The sequence below is a fragment of the Neoarius graeffei genome, chromosome 5 (assembly GCF_027579695.1).
Source record: "Neoarius graeffei isolate fNeoGra1 chromosome 5, fNeoGra1.pri, whole genome shotgun sequence".
Taxonomy (NCBI): Eukaryota; Metazoa; Chordata; class Actinopteri; order Siluriformes; family Ariidae; genus Neoarius; species Neoarius graeffei.
In genome coordinates, this window is record NC_083573.1 from 11,352,763 (window position 1) to 11,369,104 (window position 16,342).

The window sequence follows — 16,342 nt, forward strand, 5'->3', positions numbered from 1 at the left end:
TTAGGGCCCGAGCCCTATGGGCGAAGGCCCTATTGTTCTTGTAAGAGTTCACTATTATTAGGGCCCGAGCCCTATAGGGCGAAGGCCCTATTGTTCTTGTAAGAGTTCACTATTATTAGGGCCCGAGCCCTATAGGGCGAAGGCCCTATTGTTCTTGTAAGAGTTCACTATTATTATTCTTCTTTATTTTTCTCCGCTGTTGGGCCATTTTCGGGGCGCTTGCCATGGGCGAAAACGCGCGAAATTTGGCGCCACTTCCGAGAATTGCCACCGCTACTCAGAACCAAAAGCCCACACTTGGCCGGGGCTCAGGGCCTCTATAGCGCCCCCTAAGTCGTTGTGATTTTGGCCTCCCGCATTAAGGTGCCTGGTTGCCATATAGTTTGTAGTAGTGGCATGCCATTTGGTATGCATATGTATCTCACTAAGCCGGACAAAAATGTAATGCCAATGCATTAGCCACGCCCAACAGGAAGTGAGGTAATTTCACTTTTGTGTGAAATGCATGGCCACGAAGACGGCGCAACTCCTCCTAGACTGTTCATAGGAATGTCACCAAAATTTATACACATCATCTACAGACATGGCTGACAAAAGTTACTAAATACGTTTCACGTAGGATAAACCGTTCAGAAGTTATACGTCAATCAATTTTCACTTCAAAATTTTACATGCTAAAAAATTCATAACAAATCTTCTAATTGCTCAACACTGCTCATACTTCACACCCTAATCACTCATTGGGCTTCTGACATGTTACCCAATTTCTGTGATATTTCGCCACTGGGGGTGCTATTTTTGGGCAAAAAATCCAATCTTTCCTCAAATTTGGTCAAACTTCACGGCCACCCTCTTACTACCTCCCATGTCATGTATACCACATTTTGGGAATTTTCGTCCATGGGGGGCGCTGTTTTTGGCCGACGCAATTTCTCCAAAATGGGTTTTTGGTAAATTATTCCATAATGCTTTTCCTTTACACCACTACCTTGTGATAGTGCGTTGCTGTTGTGGACACTTATTTTTCCATTTCATAATCACTCATGTACAGCATAGCGCCACCTACTTACATGGGAAAAACCAAAAAATTTATTCTTCAAAAATCTATATCTCATCTTCTGTTTACTCAATTGTCATCAAACTTCATAACCAAACTCTTCATAGCTCACCTGACATGTACGCCAAATTTTGTGCACTTTCGCCCCTGGGGGTGCGGGTTATGGCAGAAATGATATTGCAGCTTCTGATTTGTCAAACTTGGCAAGCAAACTCTTTACAAGACCCTTTTTGGGGCGCTTGCCATGGTCGACATCGCACGAAATTTGGCTCCTTTTTCTTAGACTCCCACCGCTACTGAGAACCAGAAGCCCAGATCCAGGCGGGCCTCAGGGCCTCTATAGCGCCCCCTAACTCATTGTGATTTTGGCCTCCCGCATTAAGGTGCCTGGTTGCCATGTAGTTTGTAGTAGTGGCATGCCATTTGGTACGCATATGTATCTCACTAAGCCGGACAAAAATGTAATGCCAATGCATTAGCCACGCCCAACAGGAAGTGAGGTAATTTCACTTTTGTGCGAAATGCATGGCCACGAAAACGGCGCAACTCCTCCTAGACCGTTCATAGGAATGTCACCAAAATTGATACACATCATCTACAGACATGGCTGACAAAAGGTCCTAAATACGTTTCACGTAGAATAAACCGTTCAGAAGTTATACGTCAATCAATTTTCAATGCAAAATTTTACATGCTTAAAAATTCATAACATATCTTCAAATTGCTCAAAACTGCTCATACTTCACACGCAAATCACTCATTGGGCATCTGACATGTTACCCAGTTTCTGTGATATTTCGCCACTGGGGGCGCTATTTTTGGGCAAAAAATCCAATCTTTCCTCAAATTTGGTCAAACTTCACGGCCACCCTCTTACTACCTCCCATGTCATGTACACCTCATTTTGGGAATTTTCGTCCATGGGGGGCGCTGTTTTTGGCCGACGCAATTGCTCCAAAACAGGTTTTTGGTAAATAATTCCATAATGCTTCTCCTTCACACCACTACCTTGTGAGAGTACGTTGCTGTTGTAGACACTTATTTTTCCAACTCATAATCGCTCATGTGCAGCATAGCGCCACCTACTGACATGGGAGAAACCAAAAAATTTATTCTTCAAAAATCAATATCTCATCTTCTATTTTCTCAATCTTGATCAAACTTGATACGCACACTCTTAACAGGTCACCTGACATATGTGCCAAATTTTGTGAACTTTTGCCACTGGGGGCGCTGTTTTCAGGCAACAATTTATATCTCGGCTTCTGATTGGTCAAACTTGATCAAACTTTACAAAACAACTCTTCATAGGTCCCTTGACATGTATACCAAATTTGGTGAACTTTCACCACTGGGGGCGCTCATTGCGCTGTAGCAGTTGCAGGAGAGGTGTTTACAATCATGAGGCACCAGGAGTATGTTGTTTTGGTTGCCTTAAACACACATGACTTGTGGACCACTGGGGGTGCTCATTGCACTGTAGCAGTTGCAGGAGAGGTGTTTACAATCATGAGGCACCAGGAGTATGTTGTTTTGGTTGCCTTAAACACACATGACTTGTGGGGAATGGGTAGGCAGTCGGGAGCAGGTGTTGTAGCGTTACATACAGACTAATAGATGTCTAACAGAATACAATCCTATGTAGCTATAGCTTGGTGACTGATGAGGTAAATACATTAATTTGGTTGGGAAGCCATGGCATAAAATGTTCTGTCCATGACAACATCTCAGCGCACCGTGTACTCTGTGTCCAATTCTGTGCTTTGTCACCATTGTGGGAGTAATGTCTCTTGCCAAAGAAGCTGTGGAAGGTATTTCGCGGGGACGCATGCCCCCGCCCCCCTTGGCCGCTGGCGCGAGGGCCCGTCGAGGCCGCTTGCGGCTTTAATTTTTATTGTTATTTAACAGAGGACAACGGGACAACATTGCAAAGCATTCTGACTTTCACAACCGGGTCCAACGTGGTGCCACCAGTGGGTTTCTCCCCTCAGCCCTCGTTAGAATTTCTGCACACTGGAGGCAAATATCCCATTGCAAATGCATTAATTGCTTACGCCTGCCCCTATACATGGAGTATGAAGCTTTTAAGGAAGCAATGGACTTTGCTATCAGAAACACTCAGGGGTTTGGCATGGCTTAAGTGGGTGTGTCTAGTTCTTAAAAGCAATGGCAGTATTTTGGCCAGGTTTATGATTTGTATTACATGCAATACATTCATGGTTCATGATGTTAATTTTGGCAAAGCTTGTCATTGGAGGCACTTTTGTTTGTATTCTGTTTGACTCAGGGACAGTTTTATTCAACAAGCACCACATCATGTGTGCACATTTACTGAAATGTTCCAACTTTCAAACCTTGTTTACCAAACTGGTTAGTGTAAGGGTTAAAGTCAAGGCATTTTCTAGTATACATGGGGGCAGCAATTCTAAGCACCTTACTCTTGCACTTCTGCACTTATGGCAGTGCTTCATGTGTTTGTACATGGATGTGTGTGATGTTTGAGACCTCATTATATTCACAACATGTAACATTTCATTTTATTACAAGAAGGTTGACTTTTTAAACAATAAAATGAAATGAAAGAAAACAGTTTTTAATTCCTAATAAGACTCGTGTTTTATTATCTAGTTTCCAAGAAGTTGACAAGGGTAACAAATAGATTTATTCCATAGTTTCCATCTTCCCCCAAAGGATCAGTTGTGTGACGGATTTCTTCCATAGTAGTGTCATTCACATGAAAATCATTATCTGGAGCTTCTACGACACTGTTGAATCGAAGTTCAGGAGGTGTTTCATGGTAGGTGGTACCTTGGGATTCAAGAGGTGCAAAGACATCGTTGACCCCTGTGATGTCCTGGCCTATATGCCTGATGATACCACTGAACCACAGCTGGAGTGGTGTCCTGTACCTTTCAGTCGACAAAGCATGATTATTCCATTGATTACGGAACTCCCTCGCAGCCCATTGTATTCATGGTACATAAATGTAGTGAAGTGCGAACATGTGTAGCTCCGACAATGAGTCGAGGTAGTTTTGGTTTTCCATAAAGGTGAAAAGTTCAACATAAAAATATGACACAACACGATTCAACTCAGCCCAAAGTCGTTCTACTCTTTGGTTATGCATGCTGCGGCCTGCAATGACACTTCCCCGATAGAACCCCCTTCTGTTCAGCATGAAACGCGCAACCTCCAAGTTTTCAGTTCCACGGTCACACCGGACTCTTGATGGAAGCCCAAAGTTGCACACCCCCTCTTCAAATAGCGTCAGCACACAAGAGCCTCTATTATTTGTTAAGCAGTCTAGGTATATAATGGTGCGGCTATATCCATCCACGCATCCGTGGAACACCAATCTCCAATGAATTAATTTGTGGTTAGAATCAATGTGCCTGCAAATAAAGATAGCAAGGGGAAAAAGTATCAGTTCAACCCATGGGGCAAATTTCTTGGGTAGGTATCATATGGGCACACTAACAGGCCTAGCGCTGTCATTACAATAGTAGGCTTAAAAATATAGTGGTGCTCACCGTAACTCATTCGGACCATGGACATAGTAGGTCCTGCGGCGAATGGCCTGTCGGTGACGTACACATCGTCCCACCGGGTCAATTGCTTGTAGAGCTTCTCGCACTCTCCTGCGCTGGATACGAATCCCCATGTGCCGCAGACTGCCTCGTACATAGGTCTCACCAGCATTCGGCGTAGTTTCCAGTGTGTGTCTGATGTTTGATATTAAATTCTCCCGAGACAGTTGAGCATACTGAAGAGGTGGTACACCCAGGCGTTGTCGATGGCGGTACAAAGTCCGTCGCCCAATGCCAAATAGTGAGGCTATTCCTTGCCAGTTCAGCCCAAGACCCAAACATAACCCTATCTGTTCTGTTGTCAAATCGTAGCGTGGGCGACCTGTTCTGCTTCTGTTGGTAGGGGGTACGATGGCAGCACTTTCTCTCGGAAGTTCGTCATGGAACCGTTGCAGAACAGCAATTATCCACTGATGTAATTGTTGTAGTAATATTGTGCACTGTCTTTCCTCCAAGGCATCACGTTGTCCTACAATGTCTGTGATGTGAAGTATTATTCTGGCATGGGCTTCAAGTTCATGAAAACGCCTTACAGTCAGATTTACCTGCATTCTTTCAAGGCAGTGTAGAACGCGCAAAAATATATCAGTAACATCTTCGTTGTTTGAACTAACAAGTGAAATGTGACATGTGATGAAAATGAGTATAACAGTTTGTGCATTATGTTAAACTTCGGTCGGTCCTAGACTGTACTTCCATGTACAATGAACCTGTATGGTGATTTCCTGACGCACTGAAATGCCTTCTGGTCGCATTGAAATGCCTTCCGGACGCACTGGAAAATCTCTCTCTCCCCCCTTTCATTCTCTCTCTCTCTCTCTCTCTCTCTCTCTCTCGTCGCGCATGTGCGGTGCGAGTGGGCGGGTTCGGAGCGTGTGTGAGTGAGTGCTGGAAGTTTGTGGCCGCTGTGCCACAAACTTTTTCTTTCTATCTTTTTTCTATCCTTGTATGGTGTTTTTGTGAGTTGGTGTTAATAGTTTGCTGAATTTTGTTTGTTACCTAAGGCGTCTGCTTCCTTTTTGGAGGTATGGCTGCTGAGGGTAGACACGAGGAGCATTTTGGCTACCTCACAAGGAGGCACGGTATTAAGTTGGATACTCCTTTCTCTGTCGAGAAAATCAGCTTAGCTGTCGGTGAATTCATTGGTCATGATAACATTTTATCGGCATCTGGTATGAACAGCGGAGTGGTGTTGTTCCTTTCTGAGGTTAGTTTGGTAAATGACATGGTGGAATTGGGGTTATACATTGACGAGGTGTTTATTCCTGTTTTACCTTTGGCAAGCCCTTCAAGGAAGGTAATTCTTTCTAATGTCCCCCCATTCATTGGAAACGATGTGCTTGCAGAGGCCCTATCATGTTATGGAAAATTAGTATCTCCCTTGAAAATGATACCGATAGCTACCAAATCTCTGCTTTTAAAGCATGTAGTGTCGTTCCGAAGGTTTGCCTACATTATCTTGAAAGACAGCAAAGAACTTGAGCTTTCTTTGAATATTAAGGTGGATGATTTCAATTATATGATTTACGTAACCACTAATACTATTAAATGTTTTGAATGTGGTCAGCTGGGGCACCTGGCGCATAGCTGTCCAGAAAAGACTAAGTCCAATGATGAGAATTCTACTGAGGGTATCCCCAGTGAAGAACAGTCTCAGGAAGCAGCTAACAATGATGAAACAGCCGAGGACAGTGTAGGTGAGATGCAAGGAGCAAAAAAGGCTTCCAATCAGGTTGAGACATCAGATGGTGCCCCAACAGATCCAAGCGCTGAGGCTGAAATGCCCACGGATTCACGGAGTAGCTCGGATTTGGCAGAGCAGATCTTTAATGAAGTCATTGGAGAACATCATCCTCCTATGGAAACTGAGAGTGTTTTTAAAATACCGTCAAAGAAAAGGGGTCGAGCCCACTTGGGTTCAAAAGCGAAGAAGAAAAGTCTTTCAATTGAAGTGTCGGATGCTGAGAGTGAAAGTGATTATGAGTCGGACTGCAGTGTCAGCTGTAGTGTACGCGCAAGTGGTTTCTCTCAACAGAATTATACTGTCGAAGATATTAAAAGTTTTATGTTTAAAACGAAACACGCTAGAAATGTCAAGATTGATGATTTTTTTGCAGATGTTGAACAGTTCATTGCTAAGACAAAACTGTTTGTCAAAGGGAGGATTTACTGATCAGGAGGGTTATCGTTTAAAGAAGATTTTAACTAAGTAAATGTTCATCTAGGTGACAGTGACGCTAAAAGTCAGTCGTAACTTCTTTAGCCTTTATGATTATCATGCGTACCAAGTTTAATTTTTTATACTTTCTTATGTGTGAATTTTTAATTGCTTCGTTAAATTTAAATGGAGCAAGAGACCGTAATAAGAGAGCTGTTGTTTTTGAAACCCTTAAAGGACATGGGACATGGATTTTTTTCTGGGTATAATTATGTATAAAGGACATAAGAAATGCCATCTAAATCACTGCAGGGCGTCAAAAATGTGAAAATCATCACATTATTCAACTTTTTTATACATCAGCGTAAAACAATGATTCGTTAATTAGCTAGGTGTTCACGTGACCCGTGACATCACAAAAACTTTCCAAGGAGCCAGCGCTTGGGAATCTAATGTAAACAGGTTACCGAAATGGACACCATCGACAGTGACATTCCCGATGTTTCACAGAGATGTGAAGTTAGACCCTATCAATTCGAACCGATAGCTGGAAATTCACATGAACATAGATCTTGTGTTTACTCTGACGGGTCAGATGATTCTGAGAGTGAGAGTTCATTCAGCCCTCATGAAACTGAAAGCGGTCGGCTCGATAACACATCCTGGTAAGTTAAAAACAATTCTGCTCAAAGGCTAATGATCTGTTGAAAGAAGTATTATTTTTGTATCATACATTGAAAGTTCATCATAGATCTAGCTAAAGTCCGTTGCAAGCTAGTTTTTTGTTTGCTGATATTTTTTGAGATTGATTGAGATACAATGCTTCCAGAGTCCGAGATGAAAACATTCAAAATGGCGAAACGAGTCAGAATTATGATAATCAATAATTGATACACCCAAAATTATAATACTAATCCTTACCTCGGCTTTCAGTCGCTTAGCGAATGCACCTCGGCGTTTTTCCTCATGAGGCCCATGGTAAAACCACACTTCCAGGAGGGGCTGCCGTCTGCCTCCCAAGCCGGCCGAGAGCGCTCCTCGTCGGGCACGGCCAGGCGGGCGAATGCCCTGGTCCATCCGCCCTGTCTAAAAAATAATGGTACAACTCCGAGTGAAGGTATCAATGCGCTGTCGAAGCGCGCAGAAGATGTTAGTACGCCTGTCATTATAGTGCGGACTTTCCATAGCATAGGAAATCGCTACGTTTCAATTTGTGTAACTGAACTTGTTTCATATCACTGGTCATATAAACCTATGTAAACAGGAAAAATGCGGAAGAGTTTGGTCGCATCTAACTACAGCCCCAAAAAATACCATTGGCCATGTTGAGCCTAGCTACATTGCTAACAGGAGTAACAGCGCGTCTGACTGACTGAGAGGTCGTGCAAAGCTCGGAGAGGTACGGAGCAGCTCGTCTCAATTCAGATAAGAGCATATTTCATTATGGAAGTACGGTGGACTGTTCCTATTTAAATGTCCATTAATGTTACAGGATTTCTTGACTGTCTCTACAGTTGTAGGAATGTTAGGCCCTGTATATTATGGCGCTATCACTGCCTCCATGAACCCGGCTATACGGCCTCTTAAATTTGGCTTGGCAATTAATATCGCTCAGTACCTGAGTATTAATGTTGAAAGAATCCTCAGTGAAATGGTCCGAACACAGTTTGTGGGAAACAGTAGGTGCAAAATTTTTTCTACGGCAGTAGTGAGCCCACACTTTCCTCAGCTTCGGGTCCTTGGGGAATGCAAAAAAACTTACTCCAGGGCATTTCCCATTGGAATTATTGCAACCATTAGCAGCACAATACACCATGATGTTCAATGTACGTTAAAGACTATAAAAACAATTTTCTTGTCATTCACTTCTCCATTCATCTACCCGCTTGTGCTGTGCCCGAAAGTTTTTGTGACGTATGATCACGTGACAGCGGCTCTTCCGGTTGTAAAATATGCATATCGGAGCTCGAGCAGAAATGCCATATAATCATCACGAATATAACGATTTTGCTGAATTTAATAGATGATTTTGTATTTGTTGATGCAATTAATTCATATTTTTAATGGAAAGAAACTGATATAGCGTGCATTTGTTTCATGTCCCATGTCCTTTAATGACCTATTGCCAATTGACCTAATGAGTTGCAATTTGGTCCTCCAGCTGTTCCTTTTTTGTACCTTTAACTTTTCCAGCCTCTTATTGCCCCGTCCCAACTTTTTTGAGATGTGTTGCTGTCGTGAAATTTCAAATGAGCCAATATTTGGCATGAAATTTCAAAATGTCTCACTTTCGACATTTGATATGTTGTCTATGTTCTACTGTGAATACAATATCAGTTTTTGAGATTTGTAAATTATTGCATTCCGTTTTTATTTACAATTTGTACTTTGTCCCAACTTTTTTGGAATCGGGGTTGTATGTTAAAACAATACAACTACAACAACAGCAACAACAATAACAATCTCCACTTTTGATTAGTTTCTTCTCAATTTCTTATTGAACATTTTTCTTCTATGAACTTAAAATAGAACCGAACCTAAAAGAATTCATTTGACTTCTTAGTCAGGTAATAACTAAACAAACTGAAAGTTTTCAATCTTTTCTATGTTCTTGTGGGAAATTTTTACCACTGTGCTGCACTGCTATCTACTGTAAGTTAGGGGTATTGGCTGATGGCAGCATTTGAGAAACTAATTTGGGGGATTTTTAGGCCTTTATTCATCACGTGCAAGATGGAACATAGTTTTGTTTGGCTTTTTTTTTTTCAGAAACTTCAGACACAAGATGCTCCTCACATTTGTACGTATGCTAGGAAGTTGAAACAAGACCTAACTTAGACTATTTCTGCAATATTTTAGCAGGCTAATTTAACTAGTTCGCAAGCATTTCTGAAGAAGATACTTTCATAGAAGCCCGTGAAGGTTTTTCAGGAAGCCAAAAACAATGGAAAGAATGGGACATTTCAAATGTCAAAACTATAGTACTTGGTCTCCTCAGTTCCTAAAAGTTTAGAGAGCATCATTAAAAGTAGAGGTGATGCAACACAGTGGTGAACATGCTCCTGTCCCAACTTTTTTTTTAAACGTGTGGCTGATGTCAAATTCAAAATGAGCATATATTTTTCAAAGAACAATAAAATTTCTCAGTTTCAACATTTGATATGTTGTCTTTGTTGTCATGACTTTTTGGAAGGTTCAAAAAGAAATAGAAAGAAAAAAACCCTGTTTTTTCAAGCCTTTGGTGAATGACTTTTTATTTGGCAAAGGAGCAGATGTGGAGGGTTCTTGGGCATAGAGTCTTTTGATAAACTGGGATGAATGAATGCTCTTCGAACCTGCCTGATTCATCCCAATGCTCTACCTCTGCCTGGAGTTCTCATCATGTCACTCCTGTGGAGGATGGCCCCATATGCACAGTCTAAACATACAGTGGTGCTTAAAAGTTTGTGAATCCTTTAGAATTTTCTATATTTCTGCATATATATGACCTAAAACATCATCAGATTTTCACACAAGTCCTTAAAGTAGATAAAGAGAACCCAGTTAAACAAATGAGACAAAATATTGTACTTGGTCATTTATTTATTGAGGAAAATGATATATTATTACATATCTGTGAGCAGCAAAAGTATGTGAACCTTTGCTTTCAGTATCTGGTGTGACCCCCTTGTGCATGAATAGCTGCAACTAAACATTTCCAGTAACTGTTGATCAGTCCTGCACACCGGCTTGGAGGAATTTTAGCCCATTCCTCCGTACAGAACAGCTTCAACTCTGGGATGTTGGTGGGTTTCCTCACATGAACTGCTCGCTTCAGGTCCTTCCACAACATTTCGATTAGATTAAGGTCAGGACTTCGACTTGGCCATTCCAAAACATTAACTTTATTCTTCTTTAACCATTCTTTGGTAGAACGACTTGTGTGCTTAGGGTCGTTGTCTTGCTGCATGACCCACCTTCTCCTGAGATTCAGTTAATGGACAGATGTCCTGACATTTTCCTTTCAAATTCGCTGGTATAATTCAGAATTCATTGTTCCATCAATGATGGCAAGCCATCCTGGCCCAGATGCAGCAAAACAGGCCCAAACCATGATACTACCACCACCATATTTCACAGATGGGATAAGGTTCTTATGCTGGAATGCAGTGTTTTCCTTTCTCCAAACATAACACTTCTCACTTAAACCAAAACATTCTATTTTGGTCTCATCCATCCACAAAACATTTTTTCCAAAAGACTTCTGGCTTGTCCACATAATCTTTAATAAACTGCAGATCAGCAGCAATGTTCTTTTTGGAGAGCAGTGGCTTTCTCCTTGCAAACCTGCCATGCACATCATTGTTGTTTAGTGTTTTCCTGATGGTGGACTCGTGAACATTCACATTAGCAAATGTGAGAGAGGCTTTCAGTTGCTTATGGCCCTTTTCCACTACCCTTTTTCAGCTCACTTCAGCCCGACACGGCTCGCGTTTCGACTGCCAAAGAACAGCACGACTCGGCTCGCTTCAGCCCTGCTTAGCCCCTAAAACTCGCACCGTTTTGGAGTAGGGCTGAAGCGAGCCAAATCGAGCCGAGTGAGGCTGGGGGCATGAGCAGACACTCCCCTGTGCACTGATTGGTGAGGAGGAGTGTCCTCACATGCCCACACACGCCCCGCGAGCACGCTGGGATCTGTAAACACCGTAAACCCGGAAGAAGAAGAATTACGAATTACGAGAATTTCTGAAGCCTTATGTGCCTCACCTCATCTATACGCTCTTGCCAGTATCTGTTGGCGTTGTCGGTGACAACAAGCCACAGCACCAAGACCAGCAACACTAACGACTCCATGTCCTCCATGTTTATTGTTTAGTATTTGGGTCGTGAGACTACCGCTTAAAAGCTCACTGATGTCACTGTTTGCGCTGCTTAACGACATCACGTGACGTCCACCCACTTTCGCTAACTCCACCCAATGTGTCCACCCACTTCCAGCCAGCACGGTTCAGCGCGGTTGTAGTCGAAATGCAACTCCAACAGCCCCGCTCAGCTCGACTCAGCCCAACTCAGCACGGCACGGCTCAGCCCGGCTCAGCCGCGTTTGTAGTGGAAAAGCGGCAATAGAAGTTGCCCTGGGGTCCTTTGTGACCTCTCCGACTATTACACACCTTGCTCTTGGAGTGACCTTTGTTGGTCGACCACTCCTGGGGAGGGTAATGATGGTCTTATATTTCCTCCATTTGTACACAATCTGTCTGACTGTGGATTGGTGGAGTCCAAACTCTTTAAAGATGGTTTTGTAACCTTTTCCAGCCTGATGAGCATTAAAAATGCTTTTTCTGAGGTCCTCAGAAGTCTCCGTTGTTCGTGCCATGATACACTTCCACAAATATGTGTTGTGAAGATCAGACTTTGATAGATCCCTGTTCTTTAAATAAAACAGGGTGCCCACTCACACCTGATTTCAATCAATGGGATGACAAACACCTGACTCTAATTTCACCTTCAAATTAACTGATAATCCTAGAAGTTCACATACTTTTGCCACTCACAGATATGTAACATTGGATAATTTTCGTCAAAAATAAATGACCAAGTATAATATTTTTGTCTCATTTGTTTAACTGGAGGGTGGCACGGCGGTGTAGTGGTTAGCACTGTCACCTTGCAGCAAGAAGGTCCTGGGTTCGAGCCCAGTGGCTGGTGAAGGCCTTTCCGTGTGGAGTTTGCATGTTCTCCCTGTGTCTGTGTGGGTTTCCTCCAGGTGCTCCGGTTTCCCCCACAGTCCAAAGACATGCAGGTTAGGCTAATTGGTGGCTCTAAATTGACCGTAGGTGTGAATGTGTGAGTGTGAATGGTTGTTTGTCTCTGTGTCAGCCCTGCAATAACCTGGCGACTTTTCCAGGGTGTACCCTGCCTCTTGCCCATCGTCAGTTGGGATAGGCTCCAGCTTGCCTGCGACCATGTAGAACAGGATAAGCGGCTACAGATAATGGATGGATGTTTAACTGGGTTCTCTTTATCTACTCTTAGGACTTGTGTTGAAATCTAATGATGTTTTAGGTCAAATTTATGCAGAAATATAGAAAATTCTAAAGTGGTCACAAACTTTCAAGCACCTCTGGACACTTAGAAGATGGCTCTGGACACTTACAGTTTTGCTATGACGGGATCGTCAGCCAAGCAAGGCTCCCAGCTCTGTTAACCTGGTAAGTCCAGAAATGTCTCACAGCTCACAATCCACACAGAATGGCCCTCGCCGGCCACGGGGCTCGAACCCGGACCTTCTTGCTGTGAGGCGACAGCGCTAACCACTACACCCCTCGTGGAGTTATTTTCCTCTTTTCATAAAAAGTATTACGTATATGTTTGTTGTTGCACTTTGAATCCATTACATCAAGTCCATTTATCATTAGAAAGGGTTTTATTCTAAGTGTTTCTTGATACTGATAATGATTTCTCATCAGGAGAGAAAGGCCATTAAGGATTGCTTTAGTTATGTAATTAAATTCTTTACTTGTAACGGAAGGATTTAAGACGAAGAAAATTTTCATAACTAAGCATTATACCATGACAATCAAAAAGGTCACATATGAAAATAATGTTCTTATCAATCCACTTCTGTTTAAATATGGATTTTTTTCCTGACAGTAATATCTTCATTATTCCATATTAAGGCTTTGTGAGAGGAAAAGTTGTGGGAATAGCACAATTTCCACGCTAAGAGTGCCTGTTGGTAAAATTTTGATAATTTCAAAGGTAATTTGGTAACATTGAAGTTACAGGTGAGTAAAAAATGTAGACCACCTAATTTCTTAAAAATATTATTTGGAATAAAAAAAACAAATTGAGTTTGGGGATTTGAGACATTCCTTCATCCATTTTATTTTGAAAGTGTTATTTAAATCATTGAAATGTAATAATTCAAAGCCTCCTTGTTTCCTGGATGCTGAGAGAATTTCATTCTTCAGATGGTGTTTCTTATTTTTCCAGGTAAAATTGCTAAGTATTTTATTAATTTCTTTGGATGTTGAATCCTCGACGAATAATGATAAAGCAGGATAGACCAGTCTTGAGATACCTTCCGCTTTAGATAAGAGAATTCTGCCAAAAATAGATAGGTCACGCTGAAGCCACATATTCATGATATTTTATTTTTTTAAGCCTGGGGAGGAAATTAAGTTGCTGTCTAGAGGACATATCTTTAGTGATATCTATGCCTAAGTATTTCACTGTTTTTTAACTTGGATGTTACATATGTTTGCACAATCTGTATCATAAAGACACAAGATTTCGCATTTGTTAATACTGAGATGTAAACCTGAAGCTTTAGAGAAATCATTAATTAGTTGTAAAGCCGGCTAAATTTGATGTTTGTCCTTTAAAAGTAGAGCTGTATCATCAGCTAGTTGTGTAATTTTAAGTTCCTTTTGAAATATGGTTAAGCCTTTTATACTGTCATTATTTAAGATTTTGAGGGAGAGAAGCTCTACTGCAATTAAAAATAAAAATGGAGAAATTGGGCATCCTTGACAGACAGAACGGTTGATCGGAAATCTTTTGGAGGTGTTAGGATAGATCATTAAATTACTGTTGATGTCTTTGTATAACATTTTAGCTACTGAGACGAAGTTCTCTCCAAATCCCATTAATTTTAATGTATTAAAAATAAAAGGGTGTTCCAATGTGTCAAAAGCTTTGTAGAAATCAAGAAATACTATAACTGCTTGTGACTCCACATGTTCTGGGTAGTCAAGTAAATCTAAGATGAATCTAATGTTATTACTAATGTGTCGCTTAGACATGAAACCTGTTTGGCATTCATTTATTATATCTCCAAGATTAGATTTTAAGCGTCTGGAATCGACAAATGCAAATAATTTATAATCCACATTCAGAAGTGTGATGGGTCTCCAATTATCTATACATAAAGGGTCTTTGTTTGGTTTTGGAATTAGGCTAATTAAACCTTGTTTCTTAGTTGATGTCATTTCATTGTTTGTAATACAATCTTTATACATATTCAAAAGTGGAGTTTCAATAATATCCCCCCAAAATTTATAGAATTCAGCAGATAAACCGTCGATCCCCAGAGATTTCCCGGATTTCATGTGTTTCAAAGCTTCAATGAGTTCCAGATTCGAGATTGGATTTTCACAATGTTGTTTAAATTCTTCTGAGATCATTGGGATAGAATCCTTAATACTGTCTTAGAATTTTTCACAATGTTCAGGTTCATATTTAGATTTATACAGTTTTTCATAAAAAGCACAAATACGTTCTGCTATTTCTTATGGATTAGATTTTAGATTATTGTTTATTCTCAGTGCCAAAGTGTTAGATCTTTTTCAATTACGTTTTTCAAGAGCGAAAAAGTAACTTGAGTTTCTTTCACCATGTTCTCACCATTTTGCCCTAGAACGAATAAATGCGCCTTTAGCAGCTTCAGTATATAAATCATCGATTTCATTTTGGAGTTGCAATAATCTAATGTGTTCCTCTTCTGAAAGATTTTCCTTATTTAGAAAAGTTTTTAATTCATCCATAATTTCCTTTTCTTTTTTGTCTTTAGCTTTTTTGATATTTTTACTGCAGAGGATGGCCATTTCTCTAATTTTAAATTTAAAGTATTCCCATTTCTGGACATTGTTCAGATCATTTTTAGGAAAGATATCTAAAGCTATTAATTTGACTGAGTCTTAAAGTTTTATTTTTAAGTAGGTTATTATTTAGCTTCCAATATCCCCTTAACTTCTTGTTACTTTCTTTAGAACCAGTTAAATGTACTGAGAAGTTTATGGTCAGATAGAGGAGCATATGAGTGATTAATTTCTGAAATATATTGTAAACATGAAGAGGAGGTTAACCATAAATCAATCCTGGATTGTAATGTCCCTCTTGTATTAGACCAGGTAAACTCTTTACAATCTGGACTAAAAAAACGCCATGCATCTATTACTGATCATTCTTGGCTCATAAATTGAGTGGCTTTGAAAAGTGAATTTTGAGAAACTCTCCCTGGAATTCTGTCTATCCTATAATTTGGAGCATCATTAAAGTCTCCTCCTATAATCAGGAATGCCTCTTTATTTTTACTTTGTAATTCCCTTATTTTGGACAAGATTTCTGTAAACATAGTTCGGGCTTGTGTGGTTCCATTGTGATCATATACATTACATATTATGAAAAAAGCATCATCCAGTTTGCATAACACAATACCCCATCTACCACTATCAGAGTTATAGGTTTCTAAGATATCACCTGTAAATTTATTAAATAGTAGTGCAACACCTGCAGAATTATGTGTAGCATGACAGAAGTAAGCTTGATCTTCCCATTGACTTTTCCAAAACTTATTGTCTGAGTCGCAAGAGTGTGTTTCTTGTAAGAGGATAATATTGGCATTTGTTTTTCGAAGAAAGAGGAACATTGCTTTTCTTTTTATATTGTTTCTTAATCCCCTAACATTAAGTGAGACCATTTTCAATGAGTTAAACTTGAAATCATTCATTTTCGATGAAAAAAATAAAATATAAAAAAATAAGAGCACAATGTCTG

The 16,342-nt window shown here is 40.6% G+C and overlaps 2 protein-coding genes across 3 annotated transcripts in view; one reads left to right on the plus strand and one right to left on the minus strand.

Moving 5' to 3' along the window:
• Positions 1-3,676: 3,676 nt before the first annotated feature.
• On the minus strand, positions 3,677-6,681 carry LOC132886509 (uncharacterized). Its single transcript, XM_060921214.1, has 2 exons — positions 4,588-6,681; positions 3,677-4,449 (listed from the first exon to the last, which is right to left on the minus strand). Exons 1-2 carry the CDS (start codon positions 5,193-5,195, stop codon positions 4,029-4,031), a joined length of 1,029 nt encoding a protein of 342 aa, XP_060777197.1. The 5' UTR covers positions 5,196-6,681; the 3' UTR covers positions 3,677-4,028.
• LOC132886507 (zinc finger protein 862-like) overlaps positions 5,504-16,342 on the plus strand; it is a 29,084-nt gene continuing 18,245 nt past the window's right edge. For both annotated transcript variants that reach the window (XM_060921211.1, XM_060921212.1), the window contains exons 1-2: positions 5,504-5,525; positions 12,863-12,993. The gene's annotated coding sequence lies outside the window, so the exon portion shown is untranslated. The remainder of the gene's footprint in view (positions 5,526-12,862; positions 12,994-16,342) is intronic.